This window comes from Neopelma chrysocephalum, unplaced genomic scaffold, assembly GCF_003984885.1.
Source record: "Neopelma chrysocephalum unplaced genomic scaffold, ASM398488v2 Primary Assembly neopelma1_59, whole genome shotgun sequence".
In the NCBI taxonomy this organism is placed as follows: domain Eukaryota; kingdom Metazoa; phylum Chordata; class Aves; order Passeriformes; family Pipridae; genus Neopelma; species Neopelma chrysocephalum.
This window is the reverse complement of record NW_020897714.1, coordinates 7,079,479-7,100,993: the sequence shown is the minus strand read 5'-3', so window position 1 is coordinate 7,100,993 and position 21,515 is coordinate 7,079,479. Positions and strand designations below refer to the sequence as shown.

The 21,515-nt window shown below is 34.9% G+C and overlaps 1 protein-coding gene across 17 annotated transcripts in view; it reads left to right on the top strand.

Moving 5' to 3' along the window:
• PPFIA2 (PTPRF interacting protein alpha 2) overlaps positions 1-21,515 on the top strand; it is a 342,104-nt gene that overhangs the window by 196,629 nt on the left and 123,960 nt on the right. For 16 of the 17 annotated variants that reach the window (XM_027679792.1, XM_027679790.1, XM_027679791.1 and 13 more), the window contains one exon: positions 14,307-14,408. In XM_027679792.1, coding sequence (XP_027535593.1) covers positions 14,307-14,408 — 102 coding nt within the window. Of the gene's footprint in view, positions 1-13,937; positions 13,961-14,306; positions 14,409-21,515 lie in introns of those variants that run through there. The other variant, XM_027679801.1, reaches the window with a different exon arrangement.

Here is a 21,515-nt window from a genome sequence, read left to right as displayed (position 1 = left end):
AGTGGTAACAAGACTCTCTGGAATTAGCTTCTGCTTTGTTTCTTAAGTCTGGGATTCTTTCATTTTTCCTTGTCACAGCCTTTGTCAAACAATGTAAATGTACAAGTTGTAAGCTAGATATCTGCCTGAAACAGATATATCCAAGATTTTTTTATGATGGCTAAATACTAAATATATTAATAAACAATTTTTTTGTGATGACACAGATTTTAGGGCTTTAGACTTAGGAGATTGCTTCTCTAAACCAAAGTTTGCAGAGTATAGTAGAGTATGATTGCTGTAATAGTTTTCTTCACTACACTTATCTAAGTCCCACTAGTTTTTTTACAAGTAGAAAAGCACATACATTCCCTAGGGAGAGGAGAACTAGTAAGGTATCATTTTCTGCAGGATTTATGTTTTTCCTGTTTTGAAAAATCTTGCTTTTATGACCAGGACCTTTATTTTCATGAATGGCATGATGCAATGCTATAGCCTTAGTTCACTAGGTACCGAGTCCCATTTCTCCTGATTGAAATACTTCTCTACAATTATGAAAAATGTTCCCCTTTTACTAAGGAATTAAAAGGCAAATGTTTAACACAAATGGCTTGCTATAGAGTTTTGTTGGTAATTTATGCAAAAATGCTACTGTTCTGTTTCACCAACCTCAAACTACTGCTGAAAAGACTATTAAGTTTTGCTTTTAACTGAATTCTAGTATCCTCTTGGATAGAGTGTTCACATTTTTCTCAGCTTTCTCACATGATGACATTCTTTTTTCTTAGAGGTGTCAAATAGTTGATGAATAAAGGGATGTTCCTTTATTTACTTTGTTTAATTGCTTTCTTTTCTGTTGAAGAGACACTTCCGTATCATTTATGTATTTATCTCCAGCTTTTGCCCAGTTGCCACATTCAGAAATCTGACAGAGTAAGATGTTAATTGCTTATCAGTTTATCAGGACAAGCACAGAGTTTAATACCATCATGGCTATTTTGCTGACACTTAAACATAACAATCCTAATGTCATTTGCAAGTGCTGGCTCTTAAGAGTCGTGTTATGGCGTCATGATCTCATCCAGTGTTACTTTACTGGGAAGGATGACTTACCAGAGTATGTCATCCTGGCTTGAGGTGGAGGTAAAACTGCCTTGGCGAGAGCTGCCCATAAGCCCATGGGCTCTAATTGGCTTTCTGTTCAGCTACAGTAAAAATTTTCCTCTTAAATTCATATGCTTTTCAGTTATAAATTGGCTTCAAAGAATTGATGGTTGCTCTAGGGATTGACTTTTTAGAAGCTGAAATCTTCAAAGTGTTTCCAGTATTGTGATTGAGTTTGATTTCTTTGCATCTGCAGGCTTCAGGAGGAGGAATATCAGGGTAAAAGGAGGAGAATATACCTGTAGGGTTTTGACACACTGTGAACTGTCATGGTACCCTGATCTTTAGCACATGCTTAGTGGTTTATTGTGATTGCTGCCTTGGGGTTGTCATGACAAATATAAAGAGCCAATTTAGGAAAGAGAGAACATTATCTAATTTAGCAATATTGAATGATAATTAATAGTTACGCAAAAAACATTGGGAATATTTATGAAGTTGCGGTAATTATGTATTTCAACAACTGGCCATTATGATCATGCTCTGCAAAAAGTGTTCCACTTCTGTTGGATTTCTGTTGTTTGCCTGTGTTCAGATGTTTACTTATTCTTTTTATAGTTGTCTTGGTTCTGGAAATATGCTGTAAATAAATATACCCAGGGAAAAAATATATATTTAACATACAGCTTTTATATATTAGCTAGTTTGGGGTTTTGGTTTGATTTGGTTTGATCTGGGATTCTGTTTAACTTCTGAACCTTGGGAGTGAGAACGTCTTGGGGAAATACAAATCACAAAATTATTATTGTACAGTAAAATGCAGAAAGTTTTTCAAGTGTTTCTATGCAGTGAATCTGACAAATGTGTCTGTGGGCAGATAAGAATGAGGCTGTATGTATTCTATTTCACAGGGGAGGCGTAATATAAACCTGGATTGTTGGCTGCAAATACACCAGGGTTTCTGAGAATCAGTATTATTAAAATCGTGTTTTCTATTTCTCTTGACATTAACTGCAAATGCAGAGTGATAAAAAAGACTAAGTTATAGTCTGTGTCTTGCTGTTTATTAGATTTAAACATATCTGGTGAAAATCCTTAATAGTCTCTATATTTGCATGTATTTCACAAAAACACTACCTTAGAAAGATAATTTTTAATTCCTCTCCCCTTCATATGACTCTATCATATCTGGTGGTGGTAGCTGTAATCCTCAACTGAGCTTTCCTGAACAGAAGAGCTCAAAGCTGTCGCATATAGTCTGTCCTGAACATTATCATATGTTTATTTGATTATCAGTAGACACAATGTAGTAAAAGAGGACAGATGTAAGATCATATTGGTAGTAATGTAGCAGGATAATGAACTTTAAACAGAAACAGGAGCTCTGCAGCACCTCAAAGGCAACAAGAGTTGTTTGAAGTGTGACTTTCGTTTAGAGCACTAGACCCAGATTGGCAAATCTGATTTAGTTTTTAAAGTGGCAGTCACACTTCAAACAAGCCCAACAGTTTCTGAAGTATGTGTGTGAGGATTAGGTAGCAAACCTTTCTCTGACACAGGCTTGTAGTAAATATTTTAAACAGAACTTTAAAAAATAAATAAATCTCTTTGTTTGTTGATTTTTTAACTTTGCTTTTTATGGAGACACATGGAGAGTGTTAGGTGGAGTCAACTAAGTTAAATGAAAAATAAAAAAAACTTTCTTGTAGTTCATATACTGTGTAATGTTTATGTAAGGTGATCATATGCATACGTGACTAGGTCTGGCAAAATATGCAACAAAACTCAGGGATGTGCATGCATTTGTCATCAGAACAGATAACTCACCATTTCTTAGAAGTCGTGGACTAAGTCTCAATTTAGGTGTACTGTCCTTCTGGTAGCAATGCTGTTCTATCATTGCACAGGTACTACCCGCGTGCCTAAAGGACTAAATAACAAGATGTGGACAAAGGTGCATGAATTGCCTGGGCTCTGAGCAGAATCAGCCTCTGGACCACCTATCCAGTGGGCAGCTAAAAAATTTATAGCTAATGAAGCTGTATTTTTATGTAAATATGTTTTTTATTGATCACAATCACTAGAGTCCTACAGAGCTCTTGATTAGCAGTAATTTTCTTATACATGGAACTACAGCTCATATGCAGGACGCTGTGTATAGAAGATGTAATTTATAAATTTTTTTCTCCTTTCCTGAATTCTACACATTGTTGAACATCAGTGAAAATGTCCTTTCTTTAATATTTATGATTTAGTGTTCTGTTTTTCTGAAATCCAAAAGACTCTGTTGCTTTTGCTGACTTATAATAAATAAAATCCTTTAGGATAACAAATATTTTAATTATCAGGCTTTATCAACTTCTTTCTTTAGAAAAAAGATAGGTTTACGCTCTACATTTTTAGAATTGAAAAACTTCAATAAATTATCCTGTAGTTAAAAAAAAAAAGCAGCCAATATCTGAATGTTAACATTATTTTAAGATGTTTTATTATTCCTTTGTTTTCAATATATGAGGCACAGAGGTTAATCAGATCATTGTTGCTTGTGTGACTTCCAATATAGAAGATGCCATTCCTTAATTTGGTGTTCTTGGCATCTGTTACTACGTTGTATATTTTTCCTCAAGACAAAGTCTATTTCAGTAATTACCAATTCATCATATTTCCTGATGAAGAACATCTGTGACTAATTATCGTGTTTTCTCCACTGAAGTTTTAAAATTTCATTACCATTTTATAGAGAAAAAAGAAAGATTGCAGTTAACAATCTCAGTATATAAAAGAAGGTTTGAGAAAATTTTAATGTTACTTCTATTGTACAAAAAAAGCCAAATATTCTATTAGGTTGCTGGAAAGAGCAAAACTGGGATTCCTTGGTGAGGTAAATATTTGTACTTTGTGGATATTAGACAACTGTGTGGACTAACTGGAAAGAGAGCAAGTCAATATTTGAAGAAAAAAATCACGTTTTCAGTTATCAAGCAAAAAACAAGTTAGTGAAATCCATAGCTTAAATTATCTCAAGCAGACACATCAAGAAAGTACTATGTGAAAATACGATATCATCATAGAAGTCAATAAATACTGTAGTCATCTAAGTTAAAGGATCCACAAATAGAAGGTAAAGTGGAATTCATGTGAGTGAAACTATATGTATGGATTCATTGTCATGGACTCAAAAAATGGAAATATCTTCCAAATATCCCTTTTTCCACCTTCATTCTTTAAAACAAGACCATAAACCATCATAAACATTCATCTCAATTGCCACTGAAAGCACGTTTCTACAGACATGTTGCTTAATTATTCTTACAGAGGATTTTCTGAACTGGTTTGGTTGCAATTTATTGTCTTCCCCAAGAACCAAACCCCCCATACTGCTACAGTTGAACACTGGTAACTAGAAGAATGGGATAATTATTACCAATTTATATCTGTTAATTCCACAATTTTTTTCAAGGAGTAAGGGTGGTGGTGAGATCACCACCACCAGTGTTACCAATTGTAGAGTGATCCCTCATCACAAGTTTTATTTGGGAGTTTTATTTACTTCTCTCACTGAAGCTTTAGTTCTGCTGGGACAGATAAGACCAGAAACATCCATCTACAGTGTAGAAGAGGTAGCTTTCCTTTAGCGAGAAGATGCAAAAAAGGAGCTCCAGAGTCAAAGACAAATCCTTATGGAGGTATAGTCAACACTCCGTTTATTGCAAAATTCACACACAGTATATAGGGTCCTATAGGGTTCACACGCTCTATCCTAACTCTCTATTGGTTACATCCGTTTTCACACACTATAGCTATAACTTTATTGGCTCACCTATCCAAGGCACACACTCTGACATTTCCAGGCCCTCCCATCCTCTGGTTTCTAACACCCTGGATAACATTCTTTCTTCTTGTTTACCTCCATGCAGCTTTCTCATATCTGCTGCTCGAGGACACATATCTGCTCAAGGCACACGGTTCTCATCATCCTGCATGTAGGCTGAATTGTGCAGGCAGGCCTGAAGCAACACGTTATGTCCTGTATTGTCTAAAATATTAACACTTTCCCAATTGCCTTTATAGAAGCCCTATATAGAAAAAAAAGGAATTCAAAGTGCAGTTCCTTTCAACCCAAAAGAGATATATGTAGCCATGATGGATCAATCACATCCTAAAAGTACATTTATACTCCTTGCTGTTCTTGGGTGACCAGCTTGGATATAGAAAATCAAATATTTGCATACTCAAGGATAAAAAGAAGAAAAACTCCAACTTATTTTGTTAGAAATTAGTCTGATTAATATTCTCAAGTTTGGGCATTATTCAAAATAACAGAATTAAGCATGTTTGTATTTTCTTCATCCTTCTTTTCTGTAGTTTTACGTGAAGTAAATTCACGAAAAAATGACAAACTGGAAAACAGCAAAAATCTGGGAAAAAATAATTCTTTTTGAAGTATATTTAAAATATTAAATTATTTAGTTTCAGTTATTTAGCATCAAATTCTGAAAGGGGAAAAAATATGATTTTTCTATGGAAGGAAGAGTGTATTCTGAATCAGAACAGGAGACTTGTTGACCTATTATTAATAACAGAATGTGTGATCCTGGATAAAATTTACCCAGAGACAATGCTGAGGAAGAAGAGAAGGAGACAAGTGTCAGGACAGTTACACAAAATGAAGGTGAAGGAAAGTCACACTGTATTTTGTCAAGTTTGCCTAGTGGAAAACAACAAGTTGCTGTGTGGAGAAGTAAATCGAAGCTAGAGAAGTAAAGAGTTTGAAAAGTGAGTCAGGGATGCTAAAAATCAACTAGACTAGTAAATTAGAATTGGCACCAAAATAAGCTGTGCATTCCTTATTCAGCATTATAATACAAGAGCTATTCTGTTTACTGGTAAGTATATGTTACTTCTTATAGTCCACTCTTTATATATCCTCTTTGTCAGGATTTATTTTAGGTTATTTCTTAGGGCCATGTACTGACCTCAATCTGCCTTATAATGAGAGTTGTATGTATGCCTTGATGTGCTGAAGCCATTGTACAGTCTGTAAAGCATTTTAATAATTTACATATTTTCCAGGCTTATTCTCTTTCTAACTTTGTGTTTATTTTAATTTTGGAAAAAAAAATAAAAAAAAGATAATAAGCATAAAACAAAACTGTGCTGGCAATGGAAGGTTGTCGTCTTATAATTCAATGCAGCGATTTATTTTGTGTTTATGCTACTGCTCTGAGACCATTCCATGTATTTAATATTTAAATATCTAGGAAATTATATGACTGATTAATTGGAATAGAATCAATCCCATTTTCAATAAAATTATTTTGAAAATTAGTCATAATGTGTCAGTTTTGACCATATTTTTCTCTTCCTGTTTATTGATAGATGATAAATTTCTAACTCTGGAGGAGTAAATTGTCATCAGTTTTGATGCAGTACAATATTTGATCAATCAAGTCATACTGGTATAAATATCTCTAATGTTAAAAAATGTCTCTTGAAAATAATAATACACTCTAGTCTTCAACATAACTGTATCTGCAAATTTTCTATGTACTTTTAGAAAAAAATGAATATGAATACCTGTAAAAGGCATTAATTATTAAATGTATAAAAACTTGATGGTGTAATTTCCCTTATTATATAGCTGACTCACTTCTGTACTTCAGTAGTATGATTTGAAGAAAAAATCTCTACGGCTCCAAATAACAACACTTTCATGCCACTTCCGAAAAGTGTGCTGCCACAATGTTGCACATGAGTAATACTTCTACAAAATACAGTCCAGTATGTACGGTAAAACATGAGTAATTAATACACATTGTAAGCCAGTCTGCAGTTTCATCCTAAATGGTATTATGACCTGTTTAAAAGTCACACACCTGAATTACAAATTCGGCTTTATTACATTTACAGATGTTTATATGAGTGATGTTTTATCCTATCGCTTTTCAGTAATAGTCTGACAGATGTTTAATTGGATTATAGACCCTCTTTGCCTCAGTGTTCCCATCAGTCAGGAGCAAAGTGCTAAAGACACAATTAGTGCTATTTTCAAAGTACAGAATATATTACTGTCATTCACTGAGATATCTATTCCAAATTGAACCAATCTAGTTTACATTATCTGCAAAACACAAGACCTTTAAATTTTCCATCTGCCTTTTCTAAGGGTGAAAAAAAAGCCTTTTTAGGTTCTTCTTGTTCATAAATATAGGAGAATTACTCTAGTGTGGTATAGTTGGATTGGCTACATTATAGTAATAAAACTATTAAAAAGTAGGCTATATTTTGACACTTTTTAAAATTTGCACTTTTTTAGTGGATGAAGGCTGTCAAGTCCTTTTGAAGCTTCTAGCTTTATAGCTTGATACTAAGGATGAGAAATAAGCAATGATGAATTTTTGTCGTCTACAAGCTTGTTCTTGAGATAATTTTTTAAGCTACATGAACTCACATCCCTTATCATAATCTGAACAGTCTCACAGAACACAGGAAGTTTTACATAAATAAAAATCTTTTGTCAATTCTATCATACTTTTTTTACTTGTTCTTCTGTTTTATTGTTACTATAAGTGTTTTAACAGATAATCAATTTTAGTGATCAACAGATAATACAGAGCACCAAATCTAAATTATTTAAATAGAGAAAGTGGGAAAATATTGTTGAATCAGCAGATTGCATGCTTTATTCAGAGGTTTTCCATTAAAAATAATTTCACTGTGATAAAACTAGAATGTTAGCTAGGCAATTTTTAGTTAGTGTCATGTAAAATTTAAATTTTTACACGACAATTTTTCAAGATAATTTGGGAAATAATGGAACAGAGGTTTGTGTTAGGCTGTTTGGCACTGATTAGAGCTACACATGGGGCATTGCTTGTGGCTGTACTACAAAAACCACATGACTTATATTCATATTATTATTGCCTTAGTTTCAAGTGAAAACTATCATGGCAGATTTGTGTCCATGTCTTCTGTGTGTAGTGTCAGATTTCTTCCTGAAGTAATACTGTGTGAGGTCACTGCCAGAAACTGAGCCATTGTCATAATATTCACATTGCTGTGGAGATTCACTTCGACTTCAAAAATCTGGGGGAATTAATCTTTATATAATTAATCTTTTTTCATAGAAACTATGTTACATATGCAGCAAAGCTACACCAAAACATATGCATATCCATTCAATATGTTCAAATGACCTTAATCAGATATATAAATTTTATCTAGTATAATCCTCGGTTCTCTATTATTATTTTTGGATCTTTTCTAGAAATAAGATTTTTGGAGTTTGTTTTTGTTTGTTTTTTTTTTTTAAGGTGCTGAAAGAGTATTCAGGGTGGGGTTTTCTGCTCAGAAAAAACAGTTATATGTCTCTTACTCTGGAAACACAGTCATGATGGTAAATTGTTCATTCACAGTAGCAGGCCATGCACAGAGAGACTACACTAGCTTGAGATGATTTCTTCTACCCAGAAAGGGGTGACTGAATAAATAAATATTTGCAAGACTTAGTTCAAAATCTGATGTAGATTCAACTGAGTATTAAGCAAGGAATTCCTTCTTCATGGAAAGTTTTAAAACAGTTCTCCATTTGTCCAATTATCTGTTCAGTGAATGTATTGGAATTATTAGTTCTTGTAGATGTTAATTATGTGTTCTTGTAGACATAGGGTCCTGAGCCTCTGAAGAGTGTTTTCTTTCTTCCAAGGAACATTGGTTTCTGTGTTGGTAAATGTCTACATATTTCAAAATTTCAGTTAGTGTCCACGTTTCTGACATAAAAAAATAATTAAAAAAGGGGTCACTGTTACTGAGTTAGTTCTCTTTCTCACACAACAGAAATCTCGTCCCCTTAGAATCACAGAGTAACTAAGGTTGGGAAAGACCTCTAAAACCACTGAGTCCAATCATTAATCCATCACTAAAACATATCCCTAAATGCCACATCCAAACATTTTTTTGAACACTGGTGATTCTACCACTTCCCTGCTTAGCCTGCTTCCTAATATCCAGCCTATACCTCCCCTGATGCAACTTTTCATTTTTCTTTGCGAATTAATGGAACTCTAGCATTATGACACTTAATCACACTTCCCACATTTTAGATGTCTTAGACCACTGAACAACCTAAATCAGTCTCTGTAGTTCCTTGATGTTTTGAAGCACAGTTAGTGGCTCTGTAAGAACCACTGTAAGAGCCACTCTGTAAGGGCCATTAAGATCACACCTGAGGAACAGCAGCTTGTTCCCTGTCTGTGCAAGCATGGTGTGAGTCAAAGAAACACTCAGTTCATATTGGAGCTACATATTTTCTAACTTATGTGCAAGTGTGTGCAACGTGTGCAAATGAACTCTCATTTTGAGCAGTAATGTAGCAATGAACATTTCAGATGACTGACACCAAACCCATGTATTTAAATCATAGAATGGCCTGGGTTGGAAGGAACATTAAAGATCATGTAGTTCCAAACCCTCTACCACGGGCAGGACACCTTCCACTAGACCAGGCTCAGAGTCTTGAACACTTCCATGGATGAGGCAAATCTCGCATTCAACCTAGTTTAGAATCAAGGAATAACATTATGTCTCCTCTGCAGCAAGACAATAAATAGTGAATTACATTCAGGATTTTTTGGTGTTTTGTCTTGTTAATAAGAGTCAATAAGGATGAAGTCAGTGTGCTGGCAAAATTGCTAAAATAAATACTTGGTCATTTAAAAGGTGTGGAGAATTTCTTACAATATTTTCAATGAAGGTATAATGAGAAAAGAAAGAAGGTGCTTTGTTTTTTACTCCCACAAAATTAGATTGGATAAAAACATAATAAATTAAAGGTTAAAACTCTGAGGGAATTGTAGTAGATAGTAATTTTATATGTTAAATGAATTACATCTAAAGTTGTAGCAAAGCAAATCAGTTGACATAGATTGTGTTGAATGTAAAATAAAAATTATAAAACCCTACCACTTTTTTTCCATGCAGAGATTAGTTCACTCATTCATTTATGAAATGAACTGTGGTTCAAAAATAGAAAATTCAGAGGAGGACATTTTAAACTGAATCTCCTCAGTGTCTTCAAAACTGAAGTTTATGGATTTTTAATTTATTTTTTGTTAATATTACAAAATTTCTACTTTATTTCAGTAGCTTTTGTGGGGATGAGGGAAAACAGTATTTTCATTTCAGCTCAGTCTGGACTGCATCATATGCTGAACAGCTGAGCATTGCAGCTATGGGCTCTCATAATTTCTGTCGCATACTCGCATCTTGGAGACTAGTTATGCATGTTTTATGCGTATTTGGTCATAAAAAAATTAACCTTGCAGGCCTTTCCTAGGAACAAGCAAGGAAAGCAGCATTTCTTGGGCCAGCCCCTAGAGGCAGAAATTTAATACTAAGACAGCTGTAGTATGCCTCCCCTGCCCAGTACTGCTGCCAGCACATCTGGCCGTGCTGCCAGCCTTCCTGTCCCAATGGCATCCCTCTCTCCCAGGCACCCTCCAGCCTCTGCTCGAACTGTGTTTCAGCTGCTTTACCAGGGGACGTCCTTGACTTTTGCTTATTTGTAAAGCCTAATGGTCCTTTTAGTGGCTACAAATTTCTGTTGAATTGGTTTTCAAGGTTTAGTGTCATAGTCCAAGTATTAAGTGAAAAAGAGAAACAGCAGATAAGATGGGCTCTGAGACTATGTTTGTTCAGATGGGGAAAGCAATGTTCCTTCTCAAGTTTTTTATCATGAAAAAAATTATTTACATCTTGATGTCATGGTATAGTATAAAAACAGTGCAATCAACTGAATAATTTTCATAGAGTTTTAATTCACTTCTGTTTTTAATTAGCATTATAGCTGCACAACTTCTATATAAGCTTTAAGAGTGCAGTTTTGCCTGTCAGATCATATTAGTTATGCAACAGATATTACCTTCAGGGCTCCAAAGTATGACTGACTGTCATGGTCACTGATCATGCAAGATTTCTGCTGCAAGCAGTAATTCCAGATGACAGTATTCCCTTTATCCCTGTATATATAGGAGGGAATTGCATGACCAGAGGTCATTACCATCACATGTTATTTATTACATAACTGCATGTCATGGTAAAAAAAATATGCTTTGCTATCGAACCTGTGGGAAAAACCTGCTTCCTTGAGTGTTGGTCACGTCTCAGGGATGCTTTGGATAAAAAGGGTACGTTTAAATTAAGATTTATGTGTATTTTTGGAAGGATTAGTTGAAAAACAAGTTGTGAGGTTTTATCCTAGTTATTAATACGTCAAAGCAGGTGTGACAGAAATAATAATTTGTAAAGATCTAGAGCAAACTCAATTTTACTTTTAGACTTTCCCTGTAAAAGGCTTATGATATAAACACAAGGAATAAAACCCTCTTTCTGTCATCATTCAATTCAGAGAATTCAAAGCTCTTGATGACTGAGCAGTCTCTAGTACTTCAGATGAAGCTGGCTACTTGAGTTCCAGATGTATGAAGAGGTGACTGCTTGTTGTAGGTGTTGGTACTGCAGGTATGTCAAAAGGACAGAGAAAATTCAGAGAGCAGCAGCAACTGAATAATTAAAAGACTTGAAGTGGCCATGTTAGTGACTCAAGTAAGAAGGTCTAAAACACTGGACACAGGTAGCCCAGCTAAGGTAGATGATAATAGTTATTATGAATATAAGCTGTAGGTATTTCAAGGCTGAGATGGCATTGTATTAGGTATGGGACTCTCTGAGAGCAGAATTTTGGGTAATGATTTGCTTATAAGCAAGGGAAAACTTATGCTGATGACCAAAAAAAATCTCACTAAGAATAAACTCCGTACTGCTCAGCAAACTAGTAGGAACTTCATTCCTTAATTATTTGATATTATATTGACCAGAGCATTAAGGTCTGTACTTCCAGGACCAGGTTTGCTTTGGCACAATAAAGATGTACAGTTTGATAAACTCGTATCTTTTCTCTATTTCCAAGGGAAACAACAAAATCATGTTATCAGGCTGCTTTGCCTTCCTGTAGTTTGGAACTCAAATTGTAAATCACCAGATGATACCTGTTATCCTTTCCGTTGCCTGTCACCCATCCAGATGCCCAAGCATATGCCAAAATGGCTATTTTAATTCCAGCTGAAACAATACAAAGAAATGAGAAAACATAAATAGCAACAACATAGTACATAGATCACACAGGAAGTTTATTCTGCGAGACTCTCAAAGTGTTATAGACGCTCATCCACATGTATAAAGTGTATGTAAATTAGTAACAAGGGTTCCACCCTGTAGTGCTATAGGGGAATATGTGTGAATGTGTGGTTTTGTGCTTCAAAATTCTGATGCAATCTGACTTGAGATCATTGGCTTTCTATTAAATATGGTATTTTCATTCAATATGTAACATTATTTATAACCGTAAGGACAGGAGTTTCTTAAACAAAATTCTGTACAGAGTAACACTGCTGGACTGGCAGTTTCTGAATCCTAGATTAAGATCTACAGATAGAAGTTTTAAGGATACTTTGTAAAAGTGAGGAACAAGTTTTACAGTTTAAGTCTCCTTCTAAAAGCTAAGCTAAGGTCTTTAACATCAAAGTATACTAGTAGCATTAAATGTACCTGATCACTAGCATGTAAAAAGCAAATACTGATTAGGAGGCATGACACAAACATCACTTTATGGCTCATGTGAGCAATAGCTGGTGTCTAAAACAAAATTCGTTGAGGATATGAGAATAACAGTTTCCTTCTTACCATTCGATTTGCATAAAGGTTTACTGTGGATTCAGTTCCAGCTGCTGAAAAAATGAAAAAAAAAATACATCCTTAGTTACATGTTGTCAGAGTATCACTTGAAATTTATTTAAATACTTTTTAATATAAAATATCATATACCATTAACTATTTAGAAACTTGACTGAAACAGAATGAGCCTAGGAATACCCATCAAACTTCTTTTGAGCAGCTCTTTAATTCAGATAAAAGCTGGTTTCTGCAGCTTGAGGGGAAGCAGCAAACCAAGCTCTTTTGAGATCATCACTAGCTTTTGTCTTAAATAAGTAGATTTAGTCTTAGCTTCATCCTACTGGCTGATAAGATAAACCACCTGGACATGTTTTTTTCTTAAACTGCTTTCTTTTGGGGGGGCAGTTTAACTTACTGCTGGTGGGCTGGTGGGTGTTCTTAAGCACTGACTGTTTTGGTCAAACTAAAATTAACTTAATATGTAAAAATATGTATACATCTCTGTTAAGCAGCAATACTGTTCTTCAAGACATCTTTTTATTTTTCCAAGACATGGTCACAAATTTTACAGGTTTTTCATCCTTTACCTTACTGTTTTCATGGGACATGTAGCATCTTTTTGCTGTAAAGTATAAAATTAACTACTGCAGTTTAGTACATCTTGTGTCTGTCAAAGATAGGAGTGAAACCTTTTCATTATTGAAATTAATGACAATTCTATGACTGCCCTTTGTATAGACAAAAATTTATGTGTATTGTTGAAGAGTACAGCAATGGTAAAATCAAGACATTTTAATAGAAATTTTGACAACTAAAAGATGTATTTTTCAGAATACTTATTAGTTGCATGTAAAGAGCTTCACATTGGAAGCAACTTAAAATACAGTTTCATTTTATGCTATTGATTCGTAGGAAGCTCATTCTAACTAACAAACATAAACATTGTTCTGAGTCATCACAACCTTTCACTATAATGCCTAAACACATGTAAATAGTTAAATCAAGTAGAGTATCTTTTCACCACATATATATTACTTATGTTTAGCTGATATTAGATAGATTTTGGTCAGTGAATACCTTAACTTTTTTCTCCCATGCCATATTGCAAAGGATGCCTTACAGAGAGGCAAGAACACTCGCAAAGTGGGTATGTCGAGTTGAACTTCATTATGTGTGAAATGTGGTGTCTCTGTTGCTATGATATTGGCCAATTCTGTTTTTCTTCTAGTGTGGTTCTGGTAGCTTATGTATAGGAGATGTTGCCATCATCCTGAATCTTTTTTTTATTCTAAATGTAAATCAGTAGTTGCTTTTTATTAGATATGTCTAGACTTGAAATGGTTTTGGTAGATGCTGAAGTTTACGTATGCTATTTTAGTTTGTGCTGATGATTTCTAAATATTATTCAAATCCTCAAACTCTAGGATGCATATGGATTAGATTATTCTAGTGCTTACATGTTGAGTAACTTCACATATAATTTTATTCTACAGGAATTTGCTGCACTGACAAAAGAATTAAATGCATGCAGGGAACAGCTGCTTGAAAAAGAGGAGGAGATTTCAGAACTTAAAGCTGAAAGAAACAACACAAGAGTAAGTATACAGCAGAGACCTTTTCTGTATTTCATTATGTGTAAACTTGTATAAAATTTTAGATCCTTATTTGTATAAATAAGAAGACAAAATTCCAGCACTTTAGTAAGTGAATGTGTCTTTAAACATTCTAAGTAGCAGGACATATCTACTGTGCTACAGTCCTGGAGGAAATGAGTGTATTAGCCAGATATATTACAAACATAGCAGATTTTGTATATAACATGGTAAGGTCATTCAGTTTAAATGTTTTCTAAAACCCAGAATGCAACCTTGCAAACCCCAGGACCTGCCTAACTGGCCTGCACATATCTTCATCTTTTATCAATGCAAAAGGCAAGGTTACAACAGACCCTGTTTGCCCTTGTGCCTTGAATTTGATCTGAATAAAGATGAGATGAAGGATGCCACATGTACCACAGGCAGTCAGTTGTTTAGTTTAGATGCAGCCATGTGACCTCTGAAGTAAATGTCATTTGCCATACAGCTGAGTGGGGACAAGATTTCACCCTTACATTTGTCATGTTCTACTTCAATCAGAAGATGTTGTTCTGTCTTGGAACAAGATTATATGTGACAGCACCTTCTGAAAATTCTCAAATGATGTACAGAACTGTTTTCAGAATAAAATAATTTGCACATAAAAATGTCTGGGAAAAGGCAGAATTTCTCAGGAAGTAGAAGAGGGTGGCAGAGAAAGTTTTATGGTGTTTGTGGAAAGGCATGAGAAAAGAGATGTAATAGTCCCAGATCAGACAGGAGTCAGGCTGGTAATGGACATATGGAATAGGTCTCAGAGGCTGAACTTGGTGTTTTCTCATATCCATATTTCATTCTTCTGTGATCTGTGTAACTCTTCCTGTTTTCCTGCTATATAATAAACTAATAATACTTTGGATGCTCAGATAACATCTTTCCTTAGTCAGTTAATTCGCATTCTGAAGGGAATCTAAGAATGTATATGCCGAAAGAACTGAGAGAGGGCCTTTCTCCTTCCTTTTTTTCTGTCCAACTATAGCACCAGAGTGCCATAGACTTCAGAAATCCAAGAAAGGACAGATCATATAGATGCCTACAAAAAGACAAAGCTGACCTATCTACCTCCATGGTCTCTTGGGGTGCAGGAGATGATTACATTTAACACAAATTCTTAGGGGTGATGGATTTGGGAAACATGATGGGAGACAGAGGTGAGACCTTGTTTTTCTCCCATGATTGTCACTCATTCCAAGCTGTTAAAAGTTACTCCCAAAAAATAGTATTAATTAATTAATTAATTAGGAGAAGCATGTATTAATTGCATTGCATTTTCTAGATTTAGCAAAGCATCTCAGCTACAAATCTGAAGGCTTTCTAAGGCTGCTTAAATCATCAGTAACTGCCACATATGTCAATTATTTTAGTATTTAATGTAAAAATGCTTTATCCACTTCACTGCAAAGCCCACTGAACATCAACTTTAGTGTATTAAAACTGCAGTGTACCAATACCTAGTGTGGGTATACCTGATCTAAGCAGTGCAGACTAGCAAAAATTCCAAGACAGCCAAGTAGCCAGATAGTCACTTGCCAAACAACTGTGAGAGAAAAGGAAGATGACTCAAATGGAAGTCATCTCCTAAGTCAGGCTGATCTCTGTCATAGGCACTTTCTTTGGAGACCAAGAAGCTTAAATATAATCCATTCTTCTGTTTCTTGTGTTATGTAAAAGAAAAATCAGTAAGAGGTTTTCCAGAACTCATATCAACAAATGAGAGTTATAGAGTTTGATAATCCTTGTAAGTCCTTGCAGTTAAAATTGGTAAACACTAACAGTGTGTTTTCAAAATGAAGCTAGGTATTGGAGTTCAAAATATTTAGGCTATGAAAAAATATAGGGAATGCAGGAGATGTTACAGCAAACAAAAGGGCACACTCATGCATAACCACACATAGTGAAACCATTCACGACAACCTCTTTTGTCCCAAGTAGCACTTCCTACCACTTTTAGATGAAGAGGCTCAGTTCCAAATTGCACCTTCTGAGTTTTTTAATCCAACCTTTTATCTCTCTGGGGTAACAGCATAAAGATACTGTTTGAAGTACCTCCTGCTTCAAACTGAAGATCAGCAGAAAGAAATGAAAGTTGGCAATTCTGTCAGGTTCTGCGTACACATTAGGCTTCTAGCTCCCCTTTACATTTTCAGTTATGACTAACTGGCAGTATTTTTTTTACTTTAGACCTATACCTATGTGTTTCTTTATTTCCTGGACACAGCCTCATACACTTTTTGCTAATCACATAAATAAACAAAAAAACCCAAAACCAGCAACAGATATTCTGATTTCTTACCAAGCTGCAGAAGTAGACCTTGATGGCCACATGTATTAGAGAGAGGCCATGATGGAATTACATTTCTTGGGACCCATACACTTCAAGCCTCAGCCAAATTAGCAGAGATTAAATCTTACCCCAATATTTAATCAAGTTCCTACTCAATCCTTCTAGGAGCATTCCTACGCAAAGCTTCCTACTGACCTTTTGCTGTTGAATATGTATTTTTACTGCCTATGATAATTAATTTTTTCTGACATATTACAGTATAAATATTTGCATGTCAAAAACTTAGCTAGAAACTTCATCTGTCAGTATTCAAGGCAAAATAAGAAAGTGCAGAAGCACATGTATAGGTATTGATTGATGTGGCATTGCTGACAGGAAGACAAACAGGTTCTCTCTGCAAAACCATTGAACAGGACTCTGAAAATGTATACAAAATATCTTAATAGAAACCCTTACAGTTATTTCTCTGGATATTCTCTAGCTAGAATGATCAACTACAGCATTTAGAGAGAAAGCATCTTTTCTGAAACTGGAAGACAAGTCAGTGTGATCTAGCTTGTTATTTAATGGGGATTATAAAATAGTACTACTTTGGCAGTGCTAAATTTAAATTAAAATTGAAAGGTTTTTTTTGTCTCAATCTGTATTCTTTAAAAGTAGAAAAATGTGTAGGATTAACTTATTAAATCAGAATATTATTATGAGGAAATTTGGGGGTTGGTTTGGCAGAAGAAAACCTCTTACAATACTGATATGGATTAACCTAATTGTGTTTTTTTCACTAAAACAACAAAAAAAACCCCAAATACAAAAGTGCTTTTTAAATATACCCTAAATTGTTACTTAAATTGGTCTGAAATATTTTAGTTCTAGCAGTCTAGAAAGAACAAAAATTAAACCTATGTTCCTGAATGAAAGAGCTGTAACAAAGACAGTGTCAACATCTTTCTTTTTCTTCATACCTTAGGAGCTGAAGCACTTATTAAAGTGAACAAGGCTGACTTATGTTTGATTTTATTCATATTTGTTTTCTCAATTCCTTATTGAATGGTTTATGAAACATCTTCCATTATGCACTGGAGTGTCATAATACCCATAGATCAGAACTTAAACTTATGTGTTATTATTCAGATTCCCTTCTATTGTGTTGGAAAACTCTAAGAATATTTTTTAAAAATATGATTTTTACTACTTTATTTAGGTTATTTTCTTAAAGATCCTTCTAATTACTTCAGTTTGATAGGTGCTGAAACTGAGTCGGGTGCTTTATTTTATTTTTTAAGCATGATAATATGAGTTCTTACAGTCTAAAAGCACTCTACACTTGAAAATAAGTACAGCTGTCTCCTGAAGTTCTGCAAACCCTAAAGCATTATTTCACTAACATAAATGATAGTAAATGTCATTATTTTTGCCTCAATATTATGAAATATCCTCTAGATTCATGTGTTTCTTCTTTCAAAAAAAGAAGTGTCACTGAATATAGGGTGACAATATATAGTAAATGTAATATATAGTTAATCAATAACTGTGTTTTCAGGTAATCTGTGTAGTCTAATAGTTATTACATTTGTAGTCATTATTCTTATAAAACCTGTTTCTTTCTATTACTTTGTATCATTATCCTGATTATTATATTTTCTTTCATATCTTTGTTTCACATATGATTTCATTAAGGTTTTAGGTTGCTAGTATTTTGGTTTCTGTACAGGAGGACAGACATGGGAAATAATGCTGTAATTAGGCTGTAACTTTGTTTTTTCAAAGAATACAGCTGTTGGAGGTCACAGCTATACAAAGTATAGCTGTTGGAGGTCACACCAGCTGACCACAGGTGCAAAGTAGTTTCTACCACTGTGAACAATGCCGAAGAAAATCACTGATTTTGTGACTGGATTTAGAGATAATCTTCAACTCCATGTCTGCTTATTTTACTTGTCATCTTTGCTTGCACCAGAGATGGAGATTCACTGAATAATGTTCATTCTAAATATAGACTGAAAGGAAATTCAATTTTGCCCATACTGGTGAGAAATTCTAAGCTGGACCTCAAAAGAGAATTGTCTTCTTAGTGGGTTAACCCATTCCTCTAAAGAATCTCTTAAGCTAAGTCTGTCTCATTTTAGCAAATGCCTTCTTTGTTTTTTCACTGTGCTCCTTTATAAATGATTCTCCGTTTCTCTCCATTACCATTTGCTGATTCTATAATTACTACATTTACTATCCTTCTGTGAATTTTTTTTGCAGAAATTTTGTTGAAAATAAAGTTAAAAAAATTTATATTCATTAAAATCCATGTCCTGTAATAGTGCGAGTCACACTAGTGTCAATAGTATACTCAATAGTATTGAGTCACGCTAATATCAATTTATTCCTGAAAAAGAATGTTTTAACTTCTTTCATTTTCCATATGTAGATCAATGTTCAGGTAGTTGTGATGGTATGGTATGGTATGGTACGGTATAGTATAGCAGAGTAGGCAATAATCCACACTGATGTAGTTTATAGCATTAAATTTAACCATGCATTTCCATTTCACAGAAATCAATCATTTCCATAAGTGCTCTGTAAGTGATTTGAGAAATACAGGAAGCTGAGTATACTCTAACAATTTTCTCTTTTCTTGTTCATTTAGTTCTAATTAACACTTTAAAGATGCTTCATTCACTCACAGAATACGTACTAGAGAATTTTTAAGTCTTTAAATGATTATTTTTATACATGTTTCATGCTTATAAAAAAATCCAGAGCACCAGAAACCATTCCATTTACATAAGATACAATTATCAGCACAGCATCTTGAGCACCCTAAAATTTACCCAGCATAAGAGTAAAACTCACTTGTCAGATTATTTCATAATTCATGGTCAAGTTTATGCTTTCCAGTAGGAAAAGCATAGCAATGATGCGTGGGTGATTCTGTCCTACCTGCTGCTGTTGATCTTCTTCTTTTCCCTGCAAGCTGCCTGTCCCTCTGAGTGCTTGACAACTGTAACAGCTTGTCACAGTGTGAGGGAGTAGAAAATGCTCAACAGCCTATGATCACTATTAATGTCAGAGTTTAATTGCAACATACTGAAATCTCTGAAGCTGCTTCTAACAATTCTTTTGTAGTTTAAATGAACTACCAGTATTGTTACAATATTATTTCAACAGGAAATCTTGTGGTGTTCTCCCAAATATTTGGAATATTAATGCTTGAATTACATATGAGGAGGAAAGTCCTCAACATGCCCACAAGTTGTTGTGATTTCCTTCAGTCATTAAACTTAAACATTCCGTGGACACAGTCATCTTCAATGTGCATTTTTTATGTTTACATATCTCTTCCCCCATCATTGTAGTAGTGAGACACTTCATAGTTCTGTCAATATAGTTGACATTTGCTCTTTCCAGGGAAGTGGAGAAAATCTATTACCCTTTTGTTTAACATAATTGTATTTGGGGCAAAGTTGAATAAAACAGCAATATCATTGCATGTCCAAAGTAGGGCATCAAAGCTGGTAAAGAGTCTGGAGCACAAGTCTTATGAGGATCGGCTGAGGGAGCTGGGATTGTTTAGCCTGGAGAAAAGGAGTCTCGGGGGGTCCTTATTTCTGTCTACAACTACATGACAGGAGGTTGAAGTCAGGTGGGGTTCAGCCTCTTCTCCCAGGTAACAAGCGATGGGATAAGAGGAAATGGCCTCAAGTTGCACCAAGAAAGGTTTAGGTTGGATATTTTGGAAAATTTCTTCACCAAAAGGGTTATCAAGCATTGGAACAGGCTGGATGGTAGAGTCCCCATCCCTGGAGGTATTTAAAAGACATGTAGATGTGGCACCTAGGAACATGGTTTAGTGGAGGACTTGGCAGTCGTGGGTTAGCGGTTGGACTTGATGATCTTAGAGGTCTTTTCCAGCCTAAAAAATCCTATGATTCTGTGATTCTGACATTTCATCAGAGTAGGGGGCAAGGATTTGCCATCAGGTGCTCAGTCACAGTCAGATGATCTAACCCTCGGGATTTTTTCTCTTTCAGTACGACTGGGAGTAATGTTGCACTAAAAGACCTGGTTAATAGTGTTCCCTGCTTAGTTGGTTTTGTTGTAAGCAGTGCTCACAGAATTTATGGAGACCTAAAGTGGACTTTTGTTGAAAAGCAAAACTAAGAAATTTTTGCAAGCCAGAAATCTGTGTTAGCATGCCTTCTTGAGCATTCGTAGGGCTAATAGTAAGGAAACTTGGAGTGTTCAGAGGTAGTTTCCAGAAGAATGGGTGACTGCAAACAGAGTAGCTTGAGTAAATAAGAACAGACAGAAAAAAGTGTGAAATGTTCACAAGTACTGTGGTAGCACTCCATGAGTCTTCTGACCCTAGCTGTGATGTCTCATTATCTGTCTTTATACAGTAAAATAGGCAACACAGTATTTTGCACTTGATTTATTTAACAACTATGAAACGTATGCAGAAACTGGAATGTTTTTTTCTCCTCTGAAATGGTAGTTCTAAGCTAAAGGCTAACGTAACTTTTGCATATGTTAAATGAATGACTGTCATTGGTTTAGTACTGTATTTTGTATTGGTTTAGTATTATATCTGGATATATATCAGGTATTATGTGTGTTTCTAACACAGCAGTAACTTAACCTAAAGTTAAATATGTTATCTGCAGCTCTACGAAGGCCTAGGGTTCTGCACTGTTCATCTCAAGTAGCAAACCTCTCCACAATTACCACATTAGAAATTCTGAGTTCCCATCGCTCTGCTCTTATATTTGAAATCTTTGTTTAACTTGTTTTTCTCT